At 32.7% G+C, this 27,095-nt stretch overlaps 1 protein-coding gene across 2 annotated transcripts; it reads left to right on the top strand.

Annotated features, from left to right (window-relative positions):
• Nucleotides 1-242: 242 nt before the first annotated feature.
• LOC118205921 (amine sulfotransferase-like) lies at nucleotides 243-21,754 on the top strand. Of its 2 annotated transcripts, none has more exons than XM_035378203.2 (4): nucleotides 243-402; nucleotides 4,179-4,443; nucleotides 6,458-6,722; nucleotides 18,544-21,754. In XM_035378203.2, the coding sequence occupies exons 2-4, from the start codon at nucleotides 4,188-4,190 to the stop codon at nucleotides 18,995-18,997; spliced, it is 975 nt and encodes a 324-aa protein (XP_035234094.1). In that variant the 5' UTR covers nucleotides 243-402; nucleotides 4,179-4,187; the 3' UTR covers nucleotides 18,998-21,754. The 2 variants fall into 2 exon arrangements, with proteins under 2 accessions (XP_035234094.1, XP_035234093.1); XM_035378202.2 differs by lacking the exon at nucleotides 243-402 and adding an exon at nucleotides 895-1,025.
• The last annotated feature ends 5,341 nt before the right edge of the window (nucleotides 21,755-27,095 follow it).

Genomic DNA, 27,095 nt, shown 5'->3' with positions numbered 1-27,095 from the left:
TGATCAATTTTTGGCCACATTTAATCGACTAAAATTGGATATAGGTGATATCTGATTAAAAAGCATGCCATTGTTGCTGATATAATGAGAGATAATTCGTTTATTTTTCTATGGAAATTTTTTATGTGGGTTCTATATCGCAAACTGAAAAATGTATGACTATGAAACGTATTTTTTGCATCATTATTAGAGAAGGATTACAGCAGTATCGTTCTCTCTGTTGTTTACTCTCAATCTAACTAAACCTCGTATCGGGTAATTCCGCTAGTTTAGTATAGTTTTCAGGATAAACTTTGCTTTATTTATCACTAATTACGCCATTCCCGTCAGAATTGATACTTATATTTATCAAAACGTAAGATGAAATGTTGCCTTTAAGCTAAAGTGACTTCGCATTTCAAGGTATGTTCCGTAAAATACTTCGCACTCTATGGTACTCGATTCAGTAAATGCTGTAAATTTATAATACTCAGTTACTGCCCCACTAGACGGTCATGAAGATGATTCTGAGGAATCAAAAATATATTCGATAGTAAAATTATAGTACTTTCTACGCATACATTTTATAAACTCGCGAAGTCTGCGGAAAGATAGCTTTGCCAAAGAATTTTTCTATTTCTATTCCAGCTGCCTTACCTAAATGGAAACTAGAAAGTGAAATTAATCTTTCTGAACTTTTTTTTTCAAATGGAAGTACTATATATATTATAGTAATAATTTTAACAATATACATATTAAAATGATGTAATAAATTTTAATATTTAGTAGCTTGCAATCATTTATCAGTTTCCAGTTGTCATTACCTCATTTGATATGATACTGTACGTATCAGATAGTAGGGCATATTAACAAATATTTGAAATGATAAGCTACATGTGATTAAAAACCTTTTAATCACATGTAGCTTATCATTACAAGACTTTGCAGTTTATGACTGCAGAAAGAAGATAAGACCAGCCACGCTGACCGTCCTGTACTTTGACTACAAAAATAAATCTTGCTCCTCAATATTTTTTAAATTTCAGGTATGTTTTTTGTCAGTGAACTTGTGAAGTATTTTTCACTTTGATAACGACTTTAATTTCTAAGCTTGATGGTTTTAAATTCTTTATCCGTTTTCTATATATTAATATTTATTGCTGATTATTTTAAACTTATAAATGAAGGACAAAATGTGAAGTATTTTTATTGTCTTGAAGTCCGCTTTTTATTGCGGGAATAAACATGATAAATTTTAATCTACGACTTCATGGCATAACTACAATCTAACTGTAAACTAAAAAATGACTAAGGGTTTTTCTCTTTGACATGGATGATCTGCAAAAATTTAAATTGTAGCTTTTGAAAAACTGATTTTCCGAAAGAAGTCTGCAGTTTAAGATAATAACACCAACGGGTTATAAAAATTAAGAAAGATGCTTTGAGTATTAGTTGTGTTCCATTGCAGCTAATACATAATTACATGAGTGTTGTTCATATATACTATGTTATGAGAACTGCATTTTGCAATAATTTCCTTTTTATCTTAAATACGTAAAATGCAAGCAACACTTCTAATAATTTTACCATATTTTTCTTTAAACTTGGGTGTTCATTTCGTTTTTAACATTCAACAGCACAAAAAGAAAATGTTTTGAGAAAAATATGAAATGTAAAATTGCAGAGAAATACCTTTTTAACCGTTTTATGAAAGATATCTATTTATAAGAATTTTTACGCTTTACAGTATTGCAATAATATTTATTTACATTACATTATTTAAATTTCGCATGTTTCACAGTATGTATCTTACATTTTAATATATAGTAATACTAGGTATACTCTATATTTAATAACGAATATTTAGTTGAAGTATTCTTACAGCAGTACTGAAATTTCTGTTTTCTGTAAAGAAGTGTAAATTTGCTTTTAATTTCAGCTGCATTATGAAAATATGTTATGTATTAATTTTGAATGCTTATTAATCGATCAGTTAATTACTATATTTATTTTACAATACGCATAACGTTCTGAAAGATGTATGAAAAATGAGAAGTTATCTGTAAATCTTTTTGGGGGATGATTAAAGCTAAGAAACAAATTTAAAAATGCAGTTTTGAAATTAAATTATCGGTTGATACACCTAATACACGCTGTACTTAGAAAACTTTCTTAATAATATGTACTTAAATAAATAAACATGATGTACTTAAATAAAAAAAATGGCGCACTGTTTTGAAATTAAACGTTTTCCAAAAATAACTACTTTTATTTATAATTTAAAAATCATTGTGTAATTTATGTAATTAACACTTCTAAATGCAAAGTAGATAATAAGGCTCATAACAAAGGAAAACTTGATTTCGCAAGTAAGTATGCGTTTAATAAATGTACTCCGAAGAAGGTATGCAGTTTTGCAGCTACAGTTAAAACAAGTCAAAATAAGAAATTTCTGCATACATAGTTTTCCCTTCTAACAGATTTGAATTTAGAACCTTGTAAATAAAACTCATAAGGTGTAGACTAACTTTTTTCAGATATAAGTTACCACCCATTACGATTTGTGATTTCAGACGTATAATTCCTCTGATACCTAGAGAAGGTAATTTTATAAGGTCAGTAAGATTTAAGTATACATTTGTGAACTGCATTTTTCGTTTCCGGCCTATCGGGTTTAGTCTAATAACGTACAAATGGATTTTTATTTTCCTAATTAACATTTTTATAAATGTTAATTTACTTTCTGAATTGCACATTGGTTAGCAGTCCAGTTTTCTTTTACATTTGTCGAAACACATACTCGCTTGATGAAAACGTGCCGAAAATATAAAAATAATTTCTTTTTATATTTATTTATTGATTTATTTATTGCACTTCGAATTTTTGTAGTGGTTGTTTACACTGTTTCGAACGAATTTCGTTTTTGTTCTGCTTTGATGCATCTGACTACAGAGCCGTAGCTAGTGTTTTCAGAGTCTGGGGACAAATGAAAATTTCACACTCTTCTCCTGTTTGTCAGGAATAGAATATTTCATTCCAATCTTTCGTAACTTTATTTTCGAGCTTTGTGAATGTTGCGCTCGGGGACTGAAGCCCCTCATGTTTTCTCTACTACTCCAATGTTTGAGTATATTTTTTGAAATTGCGCTAGGTTTAGTTTTGTTAACACGCAGCTTTCAGTATGTGATTTAACTTTGGGAACTAATTGTTCAGTATATATATATATATATATATATGAATTCCATTTCAAAGTTTTGCTTCCGATAAAAACGCAAAAACTTACATCTGTCAAACGATTAACCAAGCTCTTCCTGTCTGACTCTTCATCTATCGATATATGCCACTATGCGATTTTATTGGTGCGATGTTTTATCGATATGAAGATTTTATTGATTCGTCTAATAATAACTTGCAATGATGAGTTAAAACTATAGGAAACCAAATAACACATGATCCTGAAAAGCGACAAGTGTAGCCATTTACCTGCATTAATACAGACCCGTTGCGCACACACAGCAAAAAGGTGTCACCGTTGTCAGCCTAAATAATCACCTGTACCTCATAGGGAGGAAGCTGAGTGCCCCACAGATAGTCGGCAACCAAAAATCCAAAATAGTGACAACCTGTTTATCAATGCGGTCTCAGGACTGCAACACACCCATATTTGATCGAATGTTCATGAGTAACGAAAATTTTGTCCAATACGAAAATCCAAGAGTATTGTGTCTACTTTATTTTGGGCCTTGTACCTGAAGACGATATGAACGCCAGTTAAAGAATAAAATTACAGTCCTACTTTATTTCTTTTGGCTTATAAATGTTTTCATTTGGAGAATTTAAAATTATCATTCGCTAAACGACATCCTGCATTACCTAGTACATGCGCTATCAGTGTACTATTGTATTATTACTGTATTATTGTACAGCATTTTGCCCTGTTGCATTGTTCTATGGTACACTTTGTTGTGCTGTATTTCTCATCTTACTCACCTGCGTAACGTGCTTAAACGCAACTGGGAATCTTCGTTACGTTGATAAGTTTTTGCCAAAATCTTTGCTAGATGTTTCTAGAGTATAAAAGGCATTATTTATAAATTCACAGCAAAACAATATTTATGTAAACAATATCTTTAATCTTATCTATCTGCATAATTAAGTTTAAGCTCTCTGAATATATTTTCTATTCGATTTCTTTCCAGAAGCTCATCATGTCAGCATCTTCTACTTCAGTTTTGCCACTAGTACAAGTTGTGGATGGTTTGCCAATGTCAAAAAATGCCCCCATCGAAAATATACGCTCTGCGCTCAGTTATATACCACGAGATGACGATGTTTTTATTGCAACTTATCCAAAATGTGGAACAACATGGGCACAACAGATGCTGATTCTTATCTTCAGACATGGCAAACCTTTAGAATCGTTCATGAGATTTGGTGCTGTATCTCCATTTCTCGATATGGCAGGTATGCTTTTTATATTGCATATCCAAATCAGAACTCAGTAGAGCTCATTCTCATCCTGATAACAAAAACAAATCTGTAAGTTAAGATCATGTTAGAAAATTATTATTCTAATGTGTTTTACACTTTAAAGATGTGGGATGTTCTTCATGTTTTAAAACTTTGCTTTCTTCTAAATGGTAAATTAATAAGAAGCTAGGATATGGTTGATAGTAAACCCTTTACAAAAAATATCTAAATATCTATTATCAAATTTTACTATAAAATTTTATTTCTAAGTGTCATTAAAAAACAAATGCCCTTTGTAAGTGACTCTGAAAGCAATCCCTCAATTTTATGCAAAATTTTGTTTTGGACGAACGTAGTTTCATAAAAAAATGCATTCCATTTTTATACAAACGAGAGTCCTTATGGAGCAATATTATTATGAAATTTATTCTGTTTGTTGTTGTAAAGTTTTCATTACGGTATTTTACATACATTGAAAAAACAGAAAGCAATGTTATGACAAAGGATCAAGATAAGTTAACAAAATTAATGTATTTGAAATCAGGAAAACAAGACGTTTAAAAGTGTGAGCGCAAATTAGGACTTTTTTCTTCTTCTTTTTTCGTTGGGCCATAACTAAAGCTTAAGAAATAATCAAATAAGGTAAAATTTAAAACTATAATAATTTTGGTGACCTTTTACCTTTAAATGAAATATAGGACACTTCAGTTTTTTATGTGGGCTTTCTACGAAGAAATTTATAGCTAATATAAATTGTCATTTTCTTACTGAAGATGTCGGAGGAAAAACTTCTGGTTGTAAAATGCAAAAATGAAATATCAAATTTGCCGAAACTATTTGATCTTATCAAGGGGTACTCGAAAAAACTAGTTACTAAATTGTTCCTTTCCTCCTAAACGTGTTTTTTTTTGGCAGGACTCCTAGTTGATTAGATTGTGACAAATTAGATTATATAACTATCAAAATTATTTGATTTGAAGAACGTTTACTCGAAAAAATATCAAAAAGAGTGTTGTCAATACTGTAAATTAAATGAGAATTTTTGTATTGCAACGAATGGGTATTTAAAGTACATATGAGCACGTATCAGCATATTAAACTTTTCCAGATATAAAGCAAATTTTTAGAATTACACATTTAAAAATTTAGTATGCATAATTCTGTTTATATAAGTACAAAAACATTTTACTTAATGGTATCTTAGATAATTTTGATCATACAAGCATCTTTTGTTTCCATGACTAATTCGACTGCGGGGAACGTTTTTTTTTTCGTATTATAATATATTCGTATTATAAATAATGAAGTTTCATATATTTTTAATTAACTGGAGTCATATATGATCAAATTCGATACAGCATTGACTATCATGTTTTATTGAGTTCTTAAAATAAGATAATAAATTTAAGGTTCCTATTTTATTTGATTATCGCAAAACACACAGGGAAGGGATACCTCCGCGGAAGACTTTGTCAGGGAAACTGGCTAGTATCTAAGCTACACGTAAAGAAAAAAAACGGAAAAGCTCATGCAGCCAGCCTATTCGCCGGCATTTGACCGTCGGTTGAATTACCGGCGTTCAGTGCTTTTACCTCTCAACCATTTTTGGGTCCATGAACTTACGACCATTTATTCATGAGATTCTTTAGTCGCCCTAGTTTTTTTTAATGCACTTTCTAGTAAATATATTCACTTATAATGGAGACTTCCTAACAGATACTAATTTGCACTTATTTTACCTATACGGTCATAAAAAGGTCATAAAAACATTCATACAACTAAAAAGAGTCAAGAATGGAATATCTGATACAAAACTGTTGGAGATTTTGCCAATGGAAATAAATTAAGTTTAATTCCCATTCATTAGAGTTATAAGTGGCTTAATTAATGAATAGCTACAAAATATCCTTTCGAAAGCTTCTTATTTAGCTTATGAATGTGTTCAGCTTAGAATGACTGTTTAGTTTTGCTAACTATCATATTGATTTTACTATAAATTAATTACTAGGAGTCAAAGCTGTAGAAGAGATGCCAAGACCTAATGCTATCAAGACTCATCTGCCTTACCATCTGGCTCCACATTCAGTCAAAGCCAAATACATTTACGTCACTAGAAATCCTAAAGATTGCTGTGTTTCTTATTTTCACCACACCAGAGACAAAGGGAACTATGAATTCAATGGAACATTTGATGACTTTTTCGAGCTGTTCTTGTCTGGAAATGTAGAATTCGGGGATTATTTTGATCACTTGCTCAGTTGGTACTATCACAGGTAATTTCAATGTAGCAAATCTTATGCTCAGTAATTTTTTGCTTTATAACTAATTGCTTGGCAACTCGAGATGAAATGTTGTAACTAACTGAAAATACTGGTTTTCTTAAAATAGGAATAATCAGAAAATTTAAAATCAATGAAATTCTACTTGAAGAATTCTATTGATAAATGGCACAAATTTACTTTATAGAAACATATTTAATAGAAAAATGTTATATATTTATGTTAATTCATATTTAATGTTAATTCGCAGAGAACTATGACAAAATGTGCTTTTACAATGAAATGGGGAAAAGCAATAAGGAGTCTGAGCATATCTTATACCAATACGAGATAAATAGTGATATTCCATTCTGTTTAAAACGATGTCAGTCAACTAATAGCCTCCCCCAAAAATGTGTTTGTCAGCTTCATTGAAAAGAGAGAAATATAGTGTAGATTCCTAAATTATGCAAATTAAGTTAAAAATTTAAATTGACGCAGATTTTAAATAAAGCTATCGATTGTGAGAGAGACTGTTTTCTTAAGAAGTAAAAAATTCTGGGCTGGAGACCAAACGAAGAGCCAAATAAATAGAAAAATCTAAATGCATACTCAGGGACATAGACGAAATGGATATTGCGTCTGTCAAGAAAGAGAAATGAAAAGAAAGAGCCTTAACAAATAGACTAAAATTTAAAAGCTTTGGAAATAATGAATTGAACTTGAATATCATTATATCAAATATAAAGATTTTTGTAAAATTGAAAATCTTAAGGGAGTTTATTTCGCCAAATTGAAAATTTCCCTTGTGAATTTTAGAAATATTCAAAATTCTGGTTAAGTGTCCAACAATAATAAGTTATTTTACATTTATTTAAATTTTCTTTTTTGACATAAGATTTACATTTTTTAATACAAAAATTTAACTTTCGTTTAGTTTAGCTGAAACATGTTAAGCCATATTGATAATAAATACGACTAATTCGTCAAAATTAAAACCCGAAACAGGATCTCTATAATCAGAACTTCGATTTTATATTTAGGTGAGAAAATGAACTGAACGTTTAATTTGTGAAAAATTTTAGTAATTTTATAATGGAAAAATGGGATGGCAAATAAGATTATAATGATTACTTTTAGCAGATGACTGTCTTTTATGACGGAAAGAAAAACTCTTTAATAGTTTGGCAATAATCATGGAGAAAAAGGATTATGTTTATGGCAAGTTTCAAGTAATTGAATATCTGCTAAAAATTATGAAAATTAAATCTTAAGAACTCAATAAATGTAAACGAAAAATAAATTATTCTTTCGTATATTTATTGAAGGATTATCCGTTTTTGAAAAAGGTTTACTATCTTACTCGCGAAATGAAATATGAGCTGTGGCTTTCGAATTTTCAACATGAGCGTTAGGATATTAAAAACTGCTTGAAATGTGTCAAATATAAAGCAAGCTTTCTAAAAGCGGCAGAAATTTCCTCAAATATATTATCATTAAACTTGTCGATTCAAGTAGCAAAGAGCTTATAATAGCAGCTAATGAAGCCATTTCGCACTTCATGTTGCTATTCTCAATCTCAGCTTTAAATCTGCCAATCGTTCATCTAAATTGATTTCGAAGCACTTTTAAACAAAGTTTAGAATTAGCCAGACAAATTATGAAGCTGTCATTGATAAGCCACTGTTGTTTGAACAGTTTTACCAAGATTCAGATAAATCAAGTTTTGTGGCGGTGTGAATAGATTGTTCTAACAGGAAAGAAATTAAAATTAGGACAAATAGTTTTGTTATAGTTAAATTAGTTTGCAGTATTTTGTACCAGATTTTGGAGTAAAAGTTAAAATTTCAGATTTTCGATCTGTTTATAGTGCAACTGCAGATACACTGGCAACCCCTTTAATATCAATAATAAAAACTAATAATATAACAACAATATATATAGATTAGATTTTGTGGAGATAACGTAATACTGTTCACTATGGTTGTGGTGCTTCCATCGTAAATAACAGCCTTCAAGGTATCAGGTTCAATGTTTCTTCTAACCTTCTTCGGAAACATACAATGACCTGACTAGAACAGAGAGCTTACTAAAGCTATGTTCACTAATTGTAGTAAGTAGACAGGATACAGACGAAGGGTATACAAAACCCTTTATTTTTTCTTTATATACAATGACTTCCGTACTTCGGAATACAATGACCCTCCACTCGGGGTCTAACTTAAAAGATATCAAAATAAAACTAAACTCTAATTTAACTTTAGAATAAGATTGGCCTTATAATAACAGGAAGCGTATGTAGCACAGAGACTGTGAACACTACAATACGTTTAATTTATCAAGAGGATTAAAACCTCTGGCCTGGAAGGCAAAGTAGCAACTGCGTAACTTCTAAGGTAAGCGGCCTGCTTCGAACTCACGGCTTCCTCTCTTCTGCTTGGCAAAAAGGCCACACTTAAATACTTGGCGTTCGCCAGACAACTTTGCATAAACTCCTTCACGCTTATAATTCTGGCCGGAAGTAGAAAATAAGAAGTGATAGTAAAGATTTAAAATAAAATAAACGTTAGTAAAACTTAAGATCCTTACATACTTCCCGCCAGAGTTAATTAGTTTGAAACTGAGGTCTAAAACGACCTTGTTGAAAACTTTTAGCTCTAGAAACTAACGCGAGGCCAAACTTTTACAAACATAACTTAGCTAGAAACTAGAAAATTTTAAAAGAAAGAAATTTGTTACAATAGCAGCTCCCGGAATATACAACAACCTTTTTTCTTTTTCATCTGTACTGCATCAAAACAGGAGCTTTATTCAATTCTGGTTCCTTCCAGAGATCTGGAAGGAAAACTAGTTTAATGAAATGTTACAGAATGACATTGCAAATAACATATAGAATATACTTTTCTTAACATTCTTATTTCATTCATGACTATTTTAATTATCTCTCCCCGTGCTCTCTGACATGTGTTGTAAAAGAACACCAAACACGAATGTGTTTCTGTCTACGTATTCCACACTTCCGCCTACAATCAAAACACTAACGTGTTAAAATTCAACATAACAAGACCTCTTAACACACCCTAATTTCAACTCTAAACCCTGAGGTACTATTCTAAAAGTGGCTAACTCTAAAGTGTAGCGTCAGAGAGCCTAACTACATCGTTCAACCTTTAAATCATATTCGCCATGCTTTAGTCTTTTTACAGTCACACGAATAAAAAAAAATTTAACATTCACTTTTACAATATCACGGTATTTCTTAACATTTAAAATAACAGTTCACATTGTATATAAGAACATATCAACATGCCGTTAATTTTACACATTTGAAAACATACATTAGTAGTACATTGTTAACTTCTATTCTTTTCAAAGCAAGTGCCAATTCTTTCTACATTGAAATACTACATTTCAAAAAGTCTTTCAGACTAAAACTTCTCTCTTGCTAGAATGTTTTAAATAAAATTTATACAATAACATTTTACAATATTTAAGTCTTTACACAACGCTATTATACATCAACTTTAGTTTTACGCGCGAGTAATTGAAAAACACAATATCAAAATCGGTAACAACTGATTTCTCGCCCTTTTGGCGATAAAGGTAGACCTCGCATGAGGTAAAAACTTCTTGAAATCTGCCACTTGCAGTAAGAATGAAAGATTAACTTAAGTTTGCAAAGTAACATAAAATTTTACTTATCTTTGTGATATTCGGACATCCTTTTCTGGGCCCAGTCTTTAAAGGTATTGCAGATAGTAGTTTGATTTATCCTCCTTCTTGTACGGGCTCGCCCTTCAGTGCTTTCCTCTGGAAGCTTCCGTTTTTCACCACTACGGCCGCCCTTGAACATCTTCCTTCTGTCCTCTGCTTGTGGTCTTGGCCGTTTGAAGGCAGCTGGTCTTGGTGGAACCGGGAAACTTCTGTCGTGATCCTGCTTGGACCTCGTTGTTGGCCGTTCAAATTTTTCTTGTACTTTTTCCTCCGCCGCTGATGGCCCTTCCGCAGTTCGGCGACTTTTGCTGCGGAGAGTTCTGTCGGATGAGTCAATCTTCCGTTTCACAGCCGGGTTATAGTTGCCGTCCTTTCTCCCGGTCTTTTCCACATACGTCGTCCTTCTCCCTTCTTCATTCTGGGGGTGTTCGTGAACTCTGTTTTTTGGACGGTGGAACGGCTTCTTTTTCTTTGTACCTTCAATTTTTCCGCGGGGCAATTTTCTTTTCACTTGCTTCTGTCTCTCATTGGCTTGCCCTTGTACTTGTCGTTTTCCCACCTCTGGAACTTGTACCTGCGGTGTCTGCCGTACCGGATCCTGCAAAAGATCTGAAAAGATTTGCATTTTATTACGGTCATAGAATGGTTTTATCTGGTCAATGTTTGCGGAACAGGTTTCACCATTTCTTGCCTTTAATACTACAACAGCGTGAGTTATTTTTTCTATAACATATGGTCCTTCAAAGCGTGGGAAAAATTTGGCAGTTTTATCTTCTGGTGCTGAAGAAAGTGAATGCTTAATTTTTAGTACTTCATCCCCTACTTTATAAGTTACTCCCCGTCGTTTCAAGTCATAATACAATTTTTGTTTTCTTTGTGCTACTTCTGTATTCTTTTTTGCTTCTTTTATTAGTTTTTCTATATCACCCATTTTAAATTCTGGGGCTCTTTGTTGCACATAAAATAGTTTATCTAACGGTGTTATAATCTTTCTGCCTAGAAATAACTCAGCAGGAGTTTTTCCCGTTGTATCATGTTTTGCGGTCCTAAGGGCGAAAGCAAATTCATTGACATAGTTATCCCAGCTTTTATGAAAATTTTTAACATAACTACGGATAATTTTCACTATATTTCTGTTGACCCGTTCCGCTATATTTGATTGCGGCCGATACGGGACCATTTTTAAATGACGTATGCCCAGTTTTTGGCACATGTCTTCAAATATATTACTTACAAATTGAGGACCATTATCCGATATAACTTTTAGGGGCGCCCCGTATTTTAAAATATATTTATTTAAAATAGAATCGGTAACTAATTTCGCGGAGGCTCGTTTTAAGGGAACAATTTCGGTCCATTTACTAAAATGATCAACTATAACAAGGAGATAGCGACTTTTGTTTAACTGACTTTTTGGGAAAGGGCCCAATAAATCGATACCGATTATTTCATTTGGAAATTCGGATTTAATACTATTTAGAAACCCGGCCGGGCGGAAATTAATATAATTAACGGCTTGACATGTTGGGTAGGACTGGACATACGCCCTTGTTAACTTTTGCAGTTCAGGAAAGTAGACTGCCTCGCGTACGCGTTGAGTAGTTTTTCGAATACCAGCATGAGAAGCTAAAGGGCTGTCATGGAGCTCTTGCAGGATATTTAATCTAAGACTAGCTGGGATAACAGGTCGAAATTCGTTGTTGGAATTCGTAGTTTTTGTATAAAATAATAGACCATCTATTAGTTCGTAATGGGCCGCCCTATTTCTTATCGCCACAATATCTTGGTGGCTAAAATTTTCAGGATCCTTCAAATACTCATAAATACTTCCAAACTCAGGATCCTTACCCAGTTCGGTTATTACAGTTTCTCGGGAATTTATTGTACACGCTGTCAGCATTGCAACTTTTACGGTATTACCCTGTTCATCTAATTTAATTCGTGACAGGGCATCTGCTACGATATTTTCCTTTCCGGGGGTATGCTTGATTACCAGATTATATTCTTGCAGCTTGAGTGCCCATCTTATTAACCTTGGGGATAAATTTTTTCCAGAGTACAATCTAGTTACCGCCGCATGATCAGAATATACTGTTATCGGCGCCTTTCCAAAATAGACTCGGAACTTTTGCACTGCTAACAGAACTGCAAGTGCCTCTCTCTCGGTCGCGGAATAGTTTCTTTGTGTTTGATTTAAAGTTCGGCTAAAAAATGCTACTGGCTGCTGATTTTGCGAAAGTACCGCTCCTACCGCATAATCCGAAGCATCCGCTGAAATTTCTAAATTTTCATCCTTTTCAGGAAATTTCAACACAGGGGCTTGCGTTAATGCTTGTTTTAATTTTTCGAAAGCACTATTGGCTTCGGCCGTCCACGAGAATCTTGCCTTTTTCCTTTTTAATTTTAACAATGGCTCAGCGATAGCCGCAAAATCTTTTATAAAGGACCTATAATATGAACAAAGTCCTAGAAAAGAAGAGAGCTTCTTTGCCGTGTTTGGAGTCGGATACTTTTGTACAGCGATTATTTTTGATTCATCTGTCTCGATCCCTTTTTGCGATATTTTGTAACCTAAATATTTTAATTCAGGGGCTGCAAATTTGCATTTTTCGACATTAACTTTTAGACCGGCCTCATTTAATAAAGAAAACACCTGTCTTAAATCCTGTACATGTTGGTCTAGATTATCACTAGTAATAATGATATCGTCTAAATAGATAAATGTGGACTTTCCGAGAACAGGTCTTAACACAATGTCCATGCATCGCTGAAATGTTGCTGGGGCGCCTGAAAGGCCAAACGGCATTCGCAAAAATGCATAAGTGCCAGACTTGGTTATAAAAGCAGTCTTAGGCACGTCCTCAGGCCTGATCCCTATTTGAAAATAACCATTCGTTAAGTCTAAAGTTGTCATAAATTTGGTTGATTTTATGTTCCTTAAAATTTCTTCTATAATCGGTAACGGATATACCGGATATTTCGTTATGGAATTTAATTTACGGTAATCAATAGCGAATCTCCACCTTTTTGGATGCTCCAAAGGATAATCATTATTTTTCTTACATAAAACCACCGGACTAGCATAACTACTTGAGATAGGCGTTACGATCTTTTTACGTAGCATATCGGTAATATGCCATTCTATAATTTTTTCCTTATTCTTATCATACCGGTATGGTTTTTGACGAACCGGCAATGCATCTCCGGTGTCAATACTATGGTTAGTAACCTGGGTAAATCCTGGAATATCACTAAATAAGGAAGCAAATTCACTTACCACTTGTCGGATTCTATCTTGCTCGTCATTAGGCAGGTGGTCGAGATTTACCCTTGGCGGTTCAACCTTTTCTACACGCACTGGCTTCATCGTCAGCTTAAGAGACGCTTCATTAAAATCCAGTGTAGCTTGTGCGTCTGAAAGAAAGTCTATTCCTAGTATTAAGTGTGCTTGCAAATTCTTTACTATAAAAAACATCACCTTTACTTGTTCGTCCTTGATACGGATGTACAAAGGTACTTTACCTACGCACTTACATTGTTCTCCTTGCGCCGCTAATACTGTTGTATTATCCGCATTATATATGCGGTATTTGCGAAAATACTTTCTAAAAAAGACTTCTGCCACACAGGAACACTGCGCGCCGGTATCCAGGAGTGCGGTGGCCGGGATATTATTTACCAAGACTTCAATCTTCGGAAGAGTTAAATTTTTCACCATTACTGTATTTAACTTGTAGGAAGAGGGGTTTTCGTGGCCTTCGGATTTCCGCACCCTCTCGTCAGCAGAAATCCGTTTTAGTTTAAATTATTTTTTCTTTCGGTGCTTTCCTTCTTTCTCCACTGGCCTTGAGACTTTTTTCCTGGGTTGCTATTGAACTGTCGACGTTCGCCGGCTGTTTTTGAATGCTCGGGTTTCCTTGCCCACTGATTCGCTTTTTCTCCGTAGCCATGTGCTTGAGTTTGCTGTAGTCTTGGCGTACCAAATTGGTTTCGCTGTTGATATTGGCGTCTTCTTTCGACGTCCGCCGTTCTTCTACTTTCAAACTGGATTGCTAGCTCAAATAATTTTTCCAGTGTAGTCGGATTTCTCAATTCAATAAAGTCTTGCACTTGGGGTAGTAACCTCGGCAAAATCACTTGAATTATTTCAGGATCCGGACGGTTTCCATACAAGAGCTTGAAAACGTGAATTTTTCTTAAAATAAAGCTCGAGAGGTTTTCGATTCTTTGTTGATATATACTGAAAAGTTCTGTTTCTAATTTCGCACGATCCCTTACAACAGGGAAGGCTTTTAGTAGGGCAGTCTTGAAATTTTCGTAGGTATAGGTGGGACTTCCTGCTTGACCCAAGAGACTTCTGCCGATACATTTGAACCAGTTAAGCGCTTGGCCCCTCAAAGCGCTGGTAGCTAAGGTAACTTTTTGAAACTCGTGCACGGGGTAGAGCATGAAGTGGTCATCCAATTTTTCCAAAAAACTGGTTACCTGTGAGTTTCCATTAAACGTTGCTTCTGGTTTCATCGAAGCGCGCATGGTCTGGACAATATACCCAAATCCTTCCAGGGCGGCAGCTGGCATTTCTGGATTCTGAGCTGTTTCTGCAGGCAGCACAGGTTCTTCTTGAAACTCGGCCATGGTTATTCTTCGTCGGGCGCCACTATCAGGTTCAATGTTTCTTCTAACCTTCTTCGGAAACATACAATGACCTGACTAGAACAGAGAGCTTACTAAAGCTATGTTCACTAATTGTAGTAAGTAGACAGGATACAGACGAAGGGTATACAAAACCCTTTATTTTTTCTTTATATACAATGACTTCCGTACTTCGGAATACAATGACCCTCCACTCGGGGTCTAACTTAAAAGATATCAAAATAAAACTAAACTCTAATTTAACTTTAGAATAAGATTGGCCTTATAATAACAGGAAGCGTATGTAGCACAGAGACTGTGAACACTACAATACGTTTAATTTATCAAGAGGATTAAAACCTCTGGCCTGGAAGGCAAAGTAGCAACTGCGTAACTTCTAAGGTAAGCGGCCTGCTTCGAACTCACGGCTTCCTCTCTTCTGCTTGGCAAAAAGGCCACACTTAAATACTTGGCGTTCGCCAGACAACTTTGCATAAACTCCTTCACGCTTATAATTCTGGCCGGAAGTAGAAAATAAGAAGTGATAGTAAAGATTTAAAATAAAATAAACGTTAGTAAAACTTAAGATCCTTACAAAGGTATCTACTGAAACAGAAATGTTACTGTAGAAAATTTCAAGAATTCTAATTATTCCCATACTTATACGATTCGAATCACTAAACGAATTCTGCGAATTTGTATTTGTAGAGAATAAAATGTATACTTAACTTGGCAACAGCGGTTTTCTTTCTGAACTTCTAGCTATTGAGAGTAATTGAAATCTGTGAACGACTGAAATCTTATTTCATTTCACAAGAATAGTGTACAGTGATAATAAAAAGGTTTTATTATAATGATAATAATGGAATATATTTGCGGTTTGTGCAAGAACAAAGCTATTTTGTTTATGCAAAGTACAAAAGTGAGTGTAACTGATATCGTTAGTGAAATTGGAAAATTAAAAACAAACCTTCAGGAAAGGCATGATAATACATTTTTACTTCAAGAAGCAAAGAAAAAAAAACTTTAGAATATTAGAAAATAATGGAACTGTAAATATCAGTACAATCCTACAAGAGTATACGGCATTTCACATACACGTTGCGTTTTTACGTTGCTCTATGAAAAAAATAGTTTTGGTGAAGCAAAATCATTTATATGGATAAACAACAACGAATTAACTTGAAAGTGAACTAACAAAATTAACGAAACTGTCTCAAATAATCCAATAAACATGGATTAACTTTTTAGATGAGGTGGTGACTGCAAAAGCTTTTAGGTTAGCTAATTATGAAATCTGGAAAAATAAAAGTTGTGAAGAAAAACAAGCACATCAATCATTTCAAATAGATTTTTTTCAACAATAATCCATCTTTTCATATTTTCATTCATTTCAAAGAACAAAGCATTTCATTGTCCAGTCTTAATTAAATAACGGAATACATTTTCAGCATGCTGGGCAGGTCGGCCCCAGTCGAAAGAGTATCCTGAATAATGAATGCCTTACGTTTTGAAAAGAGAAATAAAAGCTTTACTAAGCTATAGAATTAAGAGTATCGTTGTGAATTAACACCAGTACCAATGTGAATTTTTCGATGCCGTTAAAAATAACTAATGTTTTAAGGAAGTTCACACTAGTGATATATTATAATAACTTCTTTATAATAAAACATGTTCAGTTGAGTTACTGAAATTTTGGTTTAATTGGTTGTTTTTTGTATTAATTTCTTTATTTAGCCTTTTCAATCATAGGAAGTTATGATTGGAAGTTTTATTTCTCAGAATTGTTACGGTAAGTCTAACTGTATAAACAGCCATGCTGAAGTCAGATTTAGTAAAGACAATTAAATATCAATGATGAGAAGTGAGCTGAAAGTTCAATTTCAAATGTGAAATGTAAGGCTGGATCTGTAGAATTTATGCATTAATGTTGATGAAATATTTACAATAACCTGTCATCAAAAAATGCGATAGTGTAATCAATATGTTGAACCCAGAGCGGGAAGGTAGATTTTTTTTAAACAATTTGCCCTTAAAGTAGTGTTTATAATTATTTGAAAAAAAGGACATTAAACAGCTCAGTAATTAAACGAGGTTAATTCTTCAACTTCACTGCGAATGAAACAAAGTTCTTTAGGCAATTTGGCTCTCTTTTAGCTGGGACATTAGTAAAATATGATTTAACGTCAAAAAATATGATAACTAATTTCTCCACAGTAATGTTCTGAAGTTTATTGCTCGATATTTAAATGAGTTTTTTTTTTTCAAACTGGAACGTAATGCAGAAAATTTTGCAATCAAATGATTGCTAAAGGTTATGACACAGTTTTAAAGTGCAGAACTGTAAAGCGAAAAAGAATACCAATTCTTCGAATTTTGCGAAGAGCGTAAAATGTAGCGGAGATAACGCCAATTGAAACTAGCAATATTTTATGTTGGACAAGAGATATGTGCAATGCTTTAACAGCAACTTCAGTTATGGAAAATTCAGAACCTGAAAGATTTTTAAAGAATTAGCAGAGTAGGCTTTCATTTGTAAGTTTATGACTTCATTAGTATAGCGACAAAGATTTGCCTGTCCTTATCTTTCGAAATAATATTATTTGGATTAAAATTAATTTTGCATAAAGCTTCTTTTCTTTTTGTTTGAGATTAGAATCAAATGATTTATTAAAGTTAATGCTGCGAATAATTAAGTGGAAAATTGCTTCTTTCTGTGCTGGATTTAAACACATTCTAGACAGGAGCAATGATTAGGAAAATAGGACTGGAAGTTTTGAAAAATTAAAGTAATATTTTAATAAATTATTTTTTCTCTGAGAGAACAAACATTATAAATATTAACTAAGGGATTAGAATTGAATGTCTAAGAATTTTCAAACTGAGTAGTATGATGACGAAGGAATGAGTTTTTGGAATTTCGGATAATGAATGAATCTTTTTTTTCCGGTGACAAGCAGTTTTATAGACCAAGATTTATAGTCAATAGATGAAAACTTAGCAACTCCTAATGGTATAATTCATACTCATTTTTAAGTAAGTGTCTGCATGTATATCTAATTTTAATGAAAAAATAAAAGTTTGAATTTCATCCTAATTTTGGAAGTATAAACGGAATTTAACACAAATTTGGGAATAGAATTCCGTAGATTGTATTTCAGCAAACATTGATGACAGGTGAAAGATTTCTTGCGTTAAAGATACAAATCTTAAAAGCGGCTGATTTCAGATGGCGTGTTAAACAAAACAGTGGAAAAACTAAAAGCATGAAATAATAGGGAAATTTTAAAGTTTCAGTTAGCCCTCCCCCTATTAAATCTGATATCTAATTTCGAATTTTTATAGTGCTTTAATTATAATACTTTTCTTTTTTATTTATTGCAATGTATTAGAAATCCATATCTGTCTAGATAAAACTATATTATAATTATGTCATTACTATGTAATTATGTTCTTCCTATTTCTAAAATATCATTTCTCTGCTTTTCAGAAACGATCCCAACATGCTTTTCTTAACATATGAACAAATGAAAGAAGATCCATCAGCGGCCATTTTAAAAATGGCATCATTCATTGACGATGATTTGTATGCAGAACCCCTGAGAAATGATCCTGAAAAACTGAGAGACATAGTAAAGTTCAGTAGCTTCGATTATATGAAAGAGGCTACAGCTAAAGTTATTGAAGAGATAAAATCAATGACTGAAGAAGACATCGCGAAATCCGAATTGCCGGGACACGTAAAGAAGTTCTTTTCTAGGGTATCTGAGAAATCGGAAAATGGTTTCTCTAAAAAGAAAAAATTCGATGGTAACCTACGGAAAGGTATCACTGGTGACTGGAAAAACTACTTTTCTGAAGACCAGAGCAAACGCATGGAAGAGAAATTTGCCGAGAAAACGAAGGGTACCGATCTCCAGAATTTATGGAAAGACTACATATAACAGCTCTTATTAATATTAGAAAAAATGCTATAGAAATAATAATAAGTATTATAGAAGCATAAAGTATGAAAATTTGGAGCATATCGAATCATTACATTTCACCTTCATTATTTTTATTGCGAAAGAGAGTGCTGTTGAATATTTCGAGAAATTTTCTCGGGGAATTTATTTCCATTTTTAACAGCTTTAAATGAGAAATGTTTCTTCCCTCACACATTTATTTTGACTCATATATGTTTTAAAATGAATTTTTAAAAATATAACTATTAAAAATTGCAGAAATAGTAAACGCTTTCACACTTTGTCCCAATTCGATAAGATTGAATTTTATATAGTTAACTAAATTTCTTTTATGGGAAAGTTGACTTCTTAAAAATAAAATCTAAAAGCTTTCAGATTTTATATTATGCCCAAAAGAGCGTTTTTTTTCATTTATACACACATACACATACGCAGAGCTACACGCCCACACATACAAACCTACACACACACACAAAAAAAAAAAAAAAAAAAAAATTATTATATCCGTAGAAAAAAAAAATCAATTAGGAGTTAATTTTAAATTACGTTTTATTAACACCTAACATTAACATACAGAGAAAATAGAATTACATAAAAATAACTTTTAAAGTTTAAAGTGTGAGTTCAAACAATAACAGCTCACTTCTGCAGTGTGCGTTGAACTGAGTATTTTCTTTATATCGTCGGTAGAGGGCGTTGCCGACGATATTCATTTGTTACGATATTTAAAAACAGCATAGCTTTAGGATTTCCGATAGACAATCTCGCGCACTGGAGATAAAAATGTTTTATTCCGTACAGTATTGCCACTCCTCGTTTTGAAATCATTGAGTTTGTTAATCAGAAAATCTTTAAAGTTTAAAATATTCAAAAGAAAATTAATTAAAAAAAATTTTGGAAACTTTCGGATTTCGTATTATGTCCAAAGAGGCGTTTTTTTTTTTACTTGTGTGTTACCTTTATTTATTAAATATCATATTCTTCGCACTTAAAACCATAAAATGTCGCCCAATCGGTATAGTGGTTAGGGTCGTTGACTGCCGTGCCGAAGGGCCCGGGCTTGAATCCCGGAGAAGCATGGATGTTTGTAAATGCATAGTGTCGGTGGGGCATGGCGGCACTCCAAATATGCGGCGAGCCAAAAGTCCTCTCGTGTCATTTGGTGGAAGGAAAGACGGGTGTGAGACCCTCGGACCCGTCCCCCCCCGGGGTGCTCTCCATCAAAATTGGGGGAGCAACTGAGCTAAATTGCCCTATCACCTGAATGGTGCTACGCCAGACAAGTGAGCATAAGCAACAACAACAACCACAAACCATAAAATTTAGTTCAACAGCAATATCATAAAATATTTAAAAAGGGCCTATCTTTAGAATTTCTGATACACCATTTCGCGTTTTTTTTTTCGGTACGGTGTTGCCATTTCTTGCTTTGAAATCGTTGAGTTTGTTAATTAAAAATTCGTTCAAGTTTTACGAAATGTGAAACAGATAATACGAGTAGAACAAATTCTGAATTTGGGCTTCCAGATGTCCATATTCGAGTGGAGTTATTCAAAATTTTATGTCTCTAGGTACCGTAGTTTTTTCACAATGCCGGAAACATATATATACATTCATGCAGATTCTTCATTATTTAATTTCTTTAAATACAATGCAGCGTTCTAAAATTTGATGGCAACAATTTTAAAAGTGAAACACCCTTTTAAAGTGGACGACGCAAAATGCAAAACGAAATTAATAGCAATCCTGGGCAAATTGCCCCTTTGGGCGAATAATAAACCAAATTCGAAATTCCGAATTCGGGCTTCCAGGTGCCATATTCGGGTGGTTGACTACGTTATTCAAAACTTGGTGGCTCTAGGTACCGTTGTTTTTTAACAATGAGAGAAATGTGCGTACATTTATGCAGATTGGCATTATTTATTTTTTTTAATATAATACAGGGAATAAAATTTGGCAATAACAATTTGAAAAGTGATTCGACGCTTTTAGTGAGTCGACGCAAAATGCTGCTTCAACTTTTCTGGACTAACAGAGATTATTCACACTTTTTTAACTTTCTCTGCAATAATTTGTATTATTTACGACATAACAGTCCAATTAAAATTCTGTGTCCGACTTAAAACCCTTTATTGACATTGCTGAGTTTTGAAAAGCAAATGGAAATGCATAGAATATCAGTTCAATTTATTATGTTTTAACCGGTCAACTAATAATTTGATTCGGATTTATATTTAAAGAATAGCTTGGGGAAAGCAGACTGCATTTAAGCACATAAGTTTTGAGGAACATGCTAACTCTAATGAATCTAAAACTGTTGATAACAGTGAAGCCTTTAATCGGCAAAACTTTCTTATATCCTTTTTGAGCGAAAAATAAAATGAAATAGATTCCTATTCGGTTTTTATCCATTTTTCACAGGAATCCAACATTTTGTTTATCTAGTAATAAAAATCTGCTTTAATTTTCTTTGATATCTTTATCAACTTTCCCTAGCCAATGAAGGAAGCTTCTTCTTCGCTCTTATTACGTTTGCTCTGACAATTGTTCTGGTAGAAGACAGACAATGTCAGATCCTTTCTATGAAAGACTGCGTTGGAACTCCAGACAAAAAAGCAAAACTATGTAAATTATAAAGATGGTCAGTGATTGTTTCAGAATTCTATTCTTGTTGGCAGAGAAAATTGATTTTCAAAATGAAAATAGGAAATAATAAACAAATGGATATACGCTGAACCTTGATTTGCATGCATTTATTCATGTATACATTCCATTCGTTTATATTTTACTTATTAATTATGATCAACAATATATTTATTTAATGTTTTTTCACCATTTTACAAATGCCCAAGCGGAGCGAATATGCTCTTTTTATTAATACGAATTAACTCAAGAATTCTAAAAAACAATGGGGAAATTTTAAAATTTAATAAAGGCGACCAAAATTTAGTGAGAAAATCGATTGAAATCTTTTTTAAGAAGATGCTTAATATTGTTGTTTCGTGTGTAAATGTTTAGTCATAATCAGTAAATTGAATACCGATTAAATATACGAATGTATACCTTACAGATGAGGTAAAATGAGATTCAAAAGCTGTTTCTAAAAAACTGTAGATCAGTTTGTTCCTACAGTTTGTTCTGTTGCAATCATCTTCAATGAAGGAAAAAAGAGTAGTGAAATATGGGAAATTTCAGTTTCTAGAAAATGCAAGAATGCAGTAGATAAAATCGTTGTTCGTATCATTACACGAACCTATTACCCCACCATTCAAAGACACAACTTTTGTACAAAGTTTCTTCAACAAAAGCATACCATGTATGAAATTCTGTACAAACATATTTTGCAATCATATCGCTGTCAACACATTTCATTTCGCAAATTCTTCCATCACTATGCGTTGCAGAAATACTTTTGATCTAATTTATTCTTTTTCTTCGATTAGTATTTACAATAAAATAAAGAGTAGAGAAAAAAATAATTAAAGAGTCAATAGAGGAAAATAATGACAGAGTAGTTACTTGAGTAAATTATATTCTGATATATATCTAACGACTCTATATGCTGATATAAAGAGAAAAAAACGTTTAAACGAATCGAATGTACATTAACGAATATTAAAATAAGATAATACATTTCTATTGCCTTCTTGTTGATAGTCTTAATTACGCTAAAAAGAAGTCAAACGTAAATAAAAAATACGAACGTTCAAGAGCGAAGCACAAGAAAATACTCAAAAGGAAAGATAAATATTATAGAATCAAAGAACTCACTTCAGCAGTTCTAGGTGATTTCTGTAAACGAAATCCTCACGCGAGGATTAATTCATTTGCTTATATATCCGTACAGCCCTCCAACTCTAAAATTATCATTTACACCATGCTTCAATTCCTCAGTTACATCTTGCATATTCTTTAATTATTTTTTACATGACATTGATATTAATAATAATATCTTTTACAAAACCAAAAGCTAAAATATTGAACAACATCCATATTATTTTAACAATAAGAGCAATTTCCACAAATTGCATATGATTCTTAAATGATAACGACATACAATTTTAGTAATTAGTGCTTTTGTTTCTGATGCAAACAATAGAATTAATCAATTGAGGAGAAAATGTCAAAATTATACGAAACAAAACTTCTTTCTTGATCATAAAAACGAAAAAAAGAACAGAACTTGTATTATTTCTCAGACTGAATATCAGAGATTTGCACAAATTTAAAATTGCAAACTTATGCTCAAGAATGGAAAATTTGAAAGAACAACTGCTTTATTATCAGCTCAAACAGAACGTTGTAGGGAAATTGATGTACTTTTTTAATAAAAAAAATATCAGCTTCCACTTTCTATATGAAAACCAAAAAAAAAGTTTTCTTATTTACACAAACATAAGGAATCGTGAATCACAAGTAGAAGGCTCAATAATGTGATGAAAATTTATCATATATTCTTGAAAGGATAACTATTTTATTTTGATACACAGAAAGTTTAGCAGAAGCCTTTTAACTTTAAATGGAAAAATAAATTGTAATGCATTTAAACACTTATACTGTGGAAAACATAGCAAAGACTTCAATTATTTAAGGCGAATTTTAATTCTCTGTTGAAATAATCCATAGACTGTAATTTAAGTAGCCTGGAACTTAAGATCAGCATTTTCTATGAGAGGAAACAAATTACTTTGTAAGTCATTTATTTTCCCATATTCAAAATGAGAAATGTAACAAAATATTAACTTCTGGAAGGATTGGGAAAAACTTATGCCATAAAAGTATCAATATACGCCTAAAGGCAAATTCATGCTACAGGGATATATAATTTTTTATTCCATACATTTTGAGCTGATAAATTTTTATAGCAATGAAATGAAATAGAACGGTAAATTTCACGACAGTTTGTTAATTCCCATTATCAAAATTTTCCTGTGTTTGTAGCTCCGTATTAATTTAATAATTCTTAAATATGCTTAGAAGAGAATGCGAATTGGGAACTCGAAAGATATTTTCAGCTCATAGTATGCCGAATTATGCTTAGGAAAATAGTATATGTTTATGTAACAACTCTTATGAAAACCAAGAGACGCAATGTTTTTAAGTGTAAGTAGCTTTTGAAGCATTGCGCTAATGTATAAAATAGTTCTTGTATCAATTAAGATTGCTAAGCTGTGAGTTTTTATTTAAACTCAAATCCCAGATTGAATCAGGTAGCAACACTTTTAATATATAAGTCTATCTCTAAAGAATTGAAACTTTTTATTAAGCCAACTAGTGTTTTAGAAAGGCTTGTATAACACATTGCATGGCAGATCTTCCAAATGAGATAAAAGAAAATTTTAAATTTGATTTGCAATACCAAAAAATCTTTCTTTGTTCACAGTCTTGTTTAACACCAGTACCTGTGATATAATTGCATCGTCTGAACAGATTTTGCTTTTTAAAAAAATATTATTACGCCTTCCATTAGAGATCCTACATGACATAAACATTTACAATACATATAGCCTTTTCATTGTGTTTAAGCCCACCAGGGGACGAGCACTAACATCGCTGGATACTGGTAATTTGAACACGCTTGCGTCCCGGCGAAAAGGTTGGTTGCATAGTCATTTTCTGTTTTTTCTCTATGCGTAACGTATGTTTGAGTCAGTTACCCTAAGAAATTCCTCCACGAAGGCATCTCTACACGTAGACAGATAGCCCTGGAGTGCTTTGCTATAATCATATAAACGAAATTAACCGTTGTATTTAATGTAAGTTTATTTGATCTGGTCATATGAATTTAAAATGATAGCTGCACACTCTGATTCTGAATTTGAAACAGAGAGAATTCAAAAGAGATTCTATGCATTATAATACTAGCAAAAATTCTAATATTAAACAGATTTTGTGCATTCAGAACCCTAAGAAAATTATTCCTTTATTCAAGACAATACTGCTAGTCACGTATATTTAAATTGCTAGCAAATTACACAAATCTTTGAACTGTTATGTCATTTGCATACCTTTTAAGTATAAGCTTCCAAGAACTTCCTAATTGCTTCACTTATGCCATCCAAATATTTTCAATTGAAGCTTTTTACAATTTCCTAAAATTATGCTTTCTCACATTGAAGATGAAATTTTTAATCTATTTTGTCAGAAATTTCAATGCATATGTGTGGGTTCTTTGCTGAATTATTAAACTATCTTTTAATGCTTAATCATAATCTCTTATATTACACCAGCCTTTCTTAAAGTGTGGGTTATGACCCCAAAATGAGGTGCCAAACAAAACGCTGGGAAGCAAAAATTAAATTCTGATACATAAATTCGAAGAAACGTTAGTAGTAATTCTTTCATTATCTGTAACTGAATATATTCTATACAACCCAACTATAAAATCGCAAAATCGGCTAGGCTGAGCTGTAGATTATATTTACATATTGCAAAATGCCTCTGACGGCATCATAATAGAGATTGCAGTTTCAGGATTAAGTTATTTTAGAATTAAAATATGCCGCAAATATACAATACCTAACGTCTCGCGTCTTGAATCTAACTCAGGCAAGACGAAAATAAGATCAAAGCTGTTACGATTAAAGTAGTGGTAATGCTTCTTCAGTATAGTCAGTTATTTTTGTTTCATCGTAACAAGTGTATTCTTTGAAATATCACTATACTGTACTATATGCAACAGTACTGTATTTTACTATTTCATTCGGCTAATTTATTCGGATATTTATCTGAAGAGTTATTTTACCTGTGGATATAGTTGAACTTGAGTAACAAAGCTAATAACGCAAATTGCAATGTCGGATTATGTAATCATATAAGGTTAATTGATTAAGACAAAGCAAATCGATAGCTATCTGCCTGGCGAGATGGATGCCTTCGTGGAGGACATTCTAAGGAAAACTGGTTCGCGTCGACGTTAGACATGGGGGAAAAGCACGGATTCTAACCATGCAGCGAGCCTGTTCGCTGAGATCTGAGCCGGTCTTTTAATGTAAAAGAGGTATCTAAGATGCGAAAACGAAAGTTGAGAGATTTTCCCCGTTCGGCTTTACTTTCAATAACTGTGATGGTAATGAAAATCTTTGTTTAATTTTCAATAACATTTTGGCTATGTGGAATAAAAAACTTTCAAAATTTAAAAAGCATCTCGAATTCAAGCATTTTTGTACCTCAATAAACCCAAAGAACCGTTTGAGCAGTATAAAATTTTTCAAATAAAGAAAAACAGTATTTTGAGAAATTTATTACTGTTAGCGAAAAACATTTACTCACGTCATAAACAAAGCGCATATGAAGTTTTTGCAACAGTTTCGGTGTTCGCCGAAAACATCGCGGACGAAACCGTCGCGGTGAAAACAACGCAAGGTGAAAACATCGTGGGAGAGAAGAAAGTAAAGAGAAAACATCGCAATTCCTAAAACATCATGGTACAAAATATTGTCGTTGAAAATAAAGCGGTTCAAAAACTTCGCAGTTTAAAAACATCGGCATCGAAAATATCGAGGTAAAAAATAAAGTACGTACAAATCATCGCATAACAATAACATCGCTCACATGCGTTTTTCAGGTTTTAAAAGTTGTAAATACATATTCACATAATGATTTGGGATCGCAAGAAGGAAAGAGGGACATTACTTTTTCTTTATTTCCTATTAAGGAAATACAGAAGTAGAAATGTTCATCTATTCCTATTAAGGAAATACAGAATGAAATACATTCCTTAATAGGAATGTATTTCCTATTAAGGAAATACATGTTTTGTGTTAATGTTCCTATTAAGGAAATACAGAAGTAGTCTAAACTAATGAATTTTTGCTGAAAAAGTAAGAAAAAAACTTAAGCATTTAAAAATTGGATGAACAGAAAATTAAAATGAGGAGAAAATTAATGCAACTTATGGCACTTAATAGACTTTATTTTAAACCAATTCAGGGCTATCACTCTCAACCGAAAAACTTTTACAAAACGTTAATAGCCGCTACTATTTCACAGGCAACCAGTTTGGGAATTATGTCTACAAGTGTTCAAGGTATCTCACTATATAGACTAAATTTACATAAGCAATTTGTATAGTTTG

This window comes from Stegodyphus dumicola, chromosome 5 (genome assembly GCF_044657685.1).
Source record: "Stegodyphus dumicola isolate Sdum_Otavi_A_Nest chromosome 5, ASM4465768v1".
Taxonomy (NCBI): Eukaryota; Metazoa; Arthropoda; class Arachnida; order Araneae; family Eresidae; genus Stegodyphus; species Stegodyphus dumicola.
The sequence above is the reverse complement of the archived record's forward strand: the minus strand, read 5'-3'. Positions and strand labels throughout refer to the sequence as shown.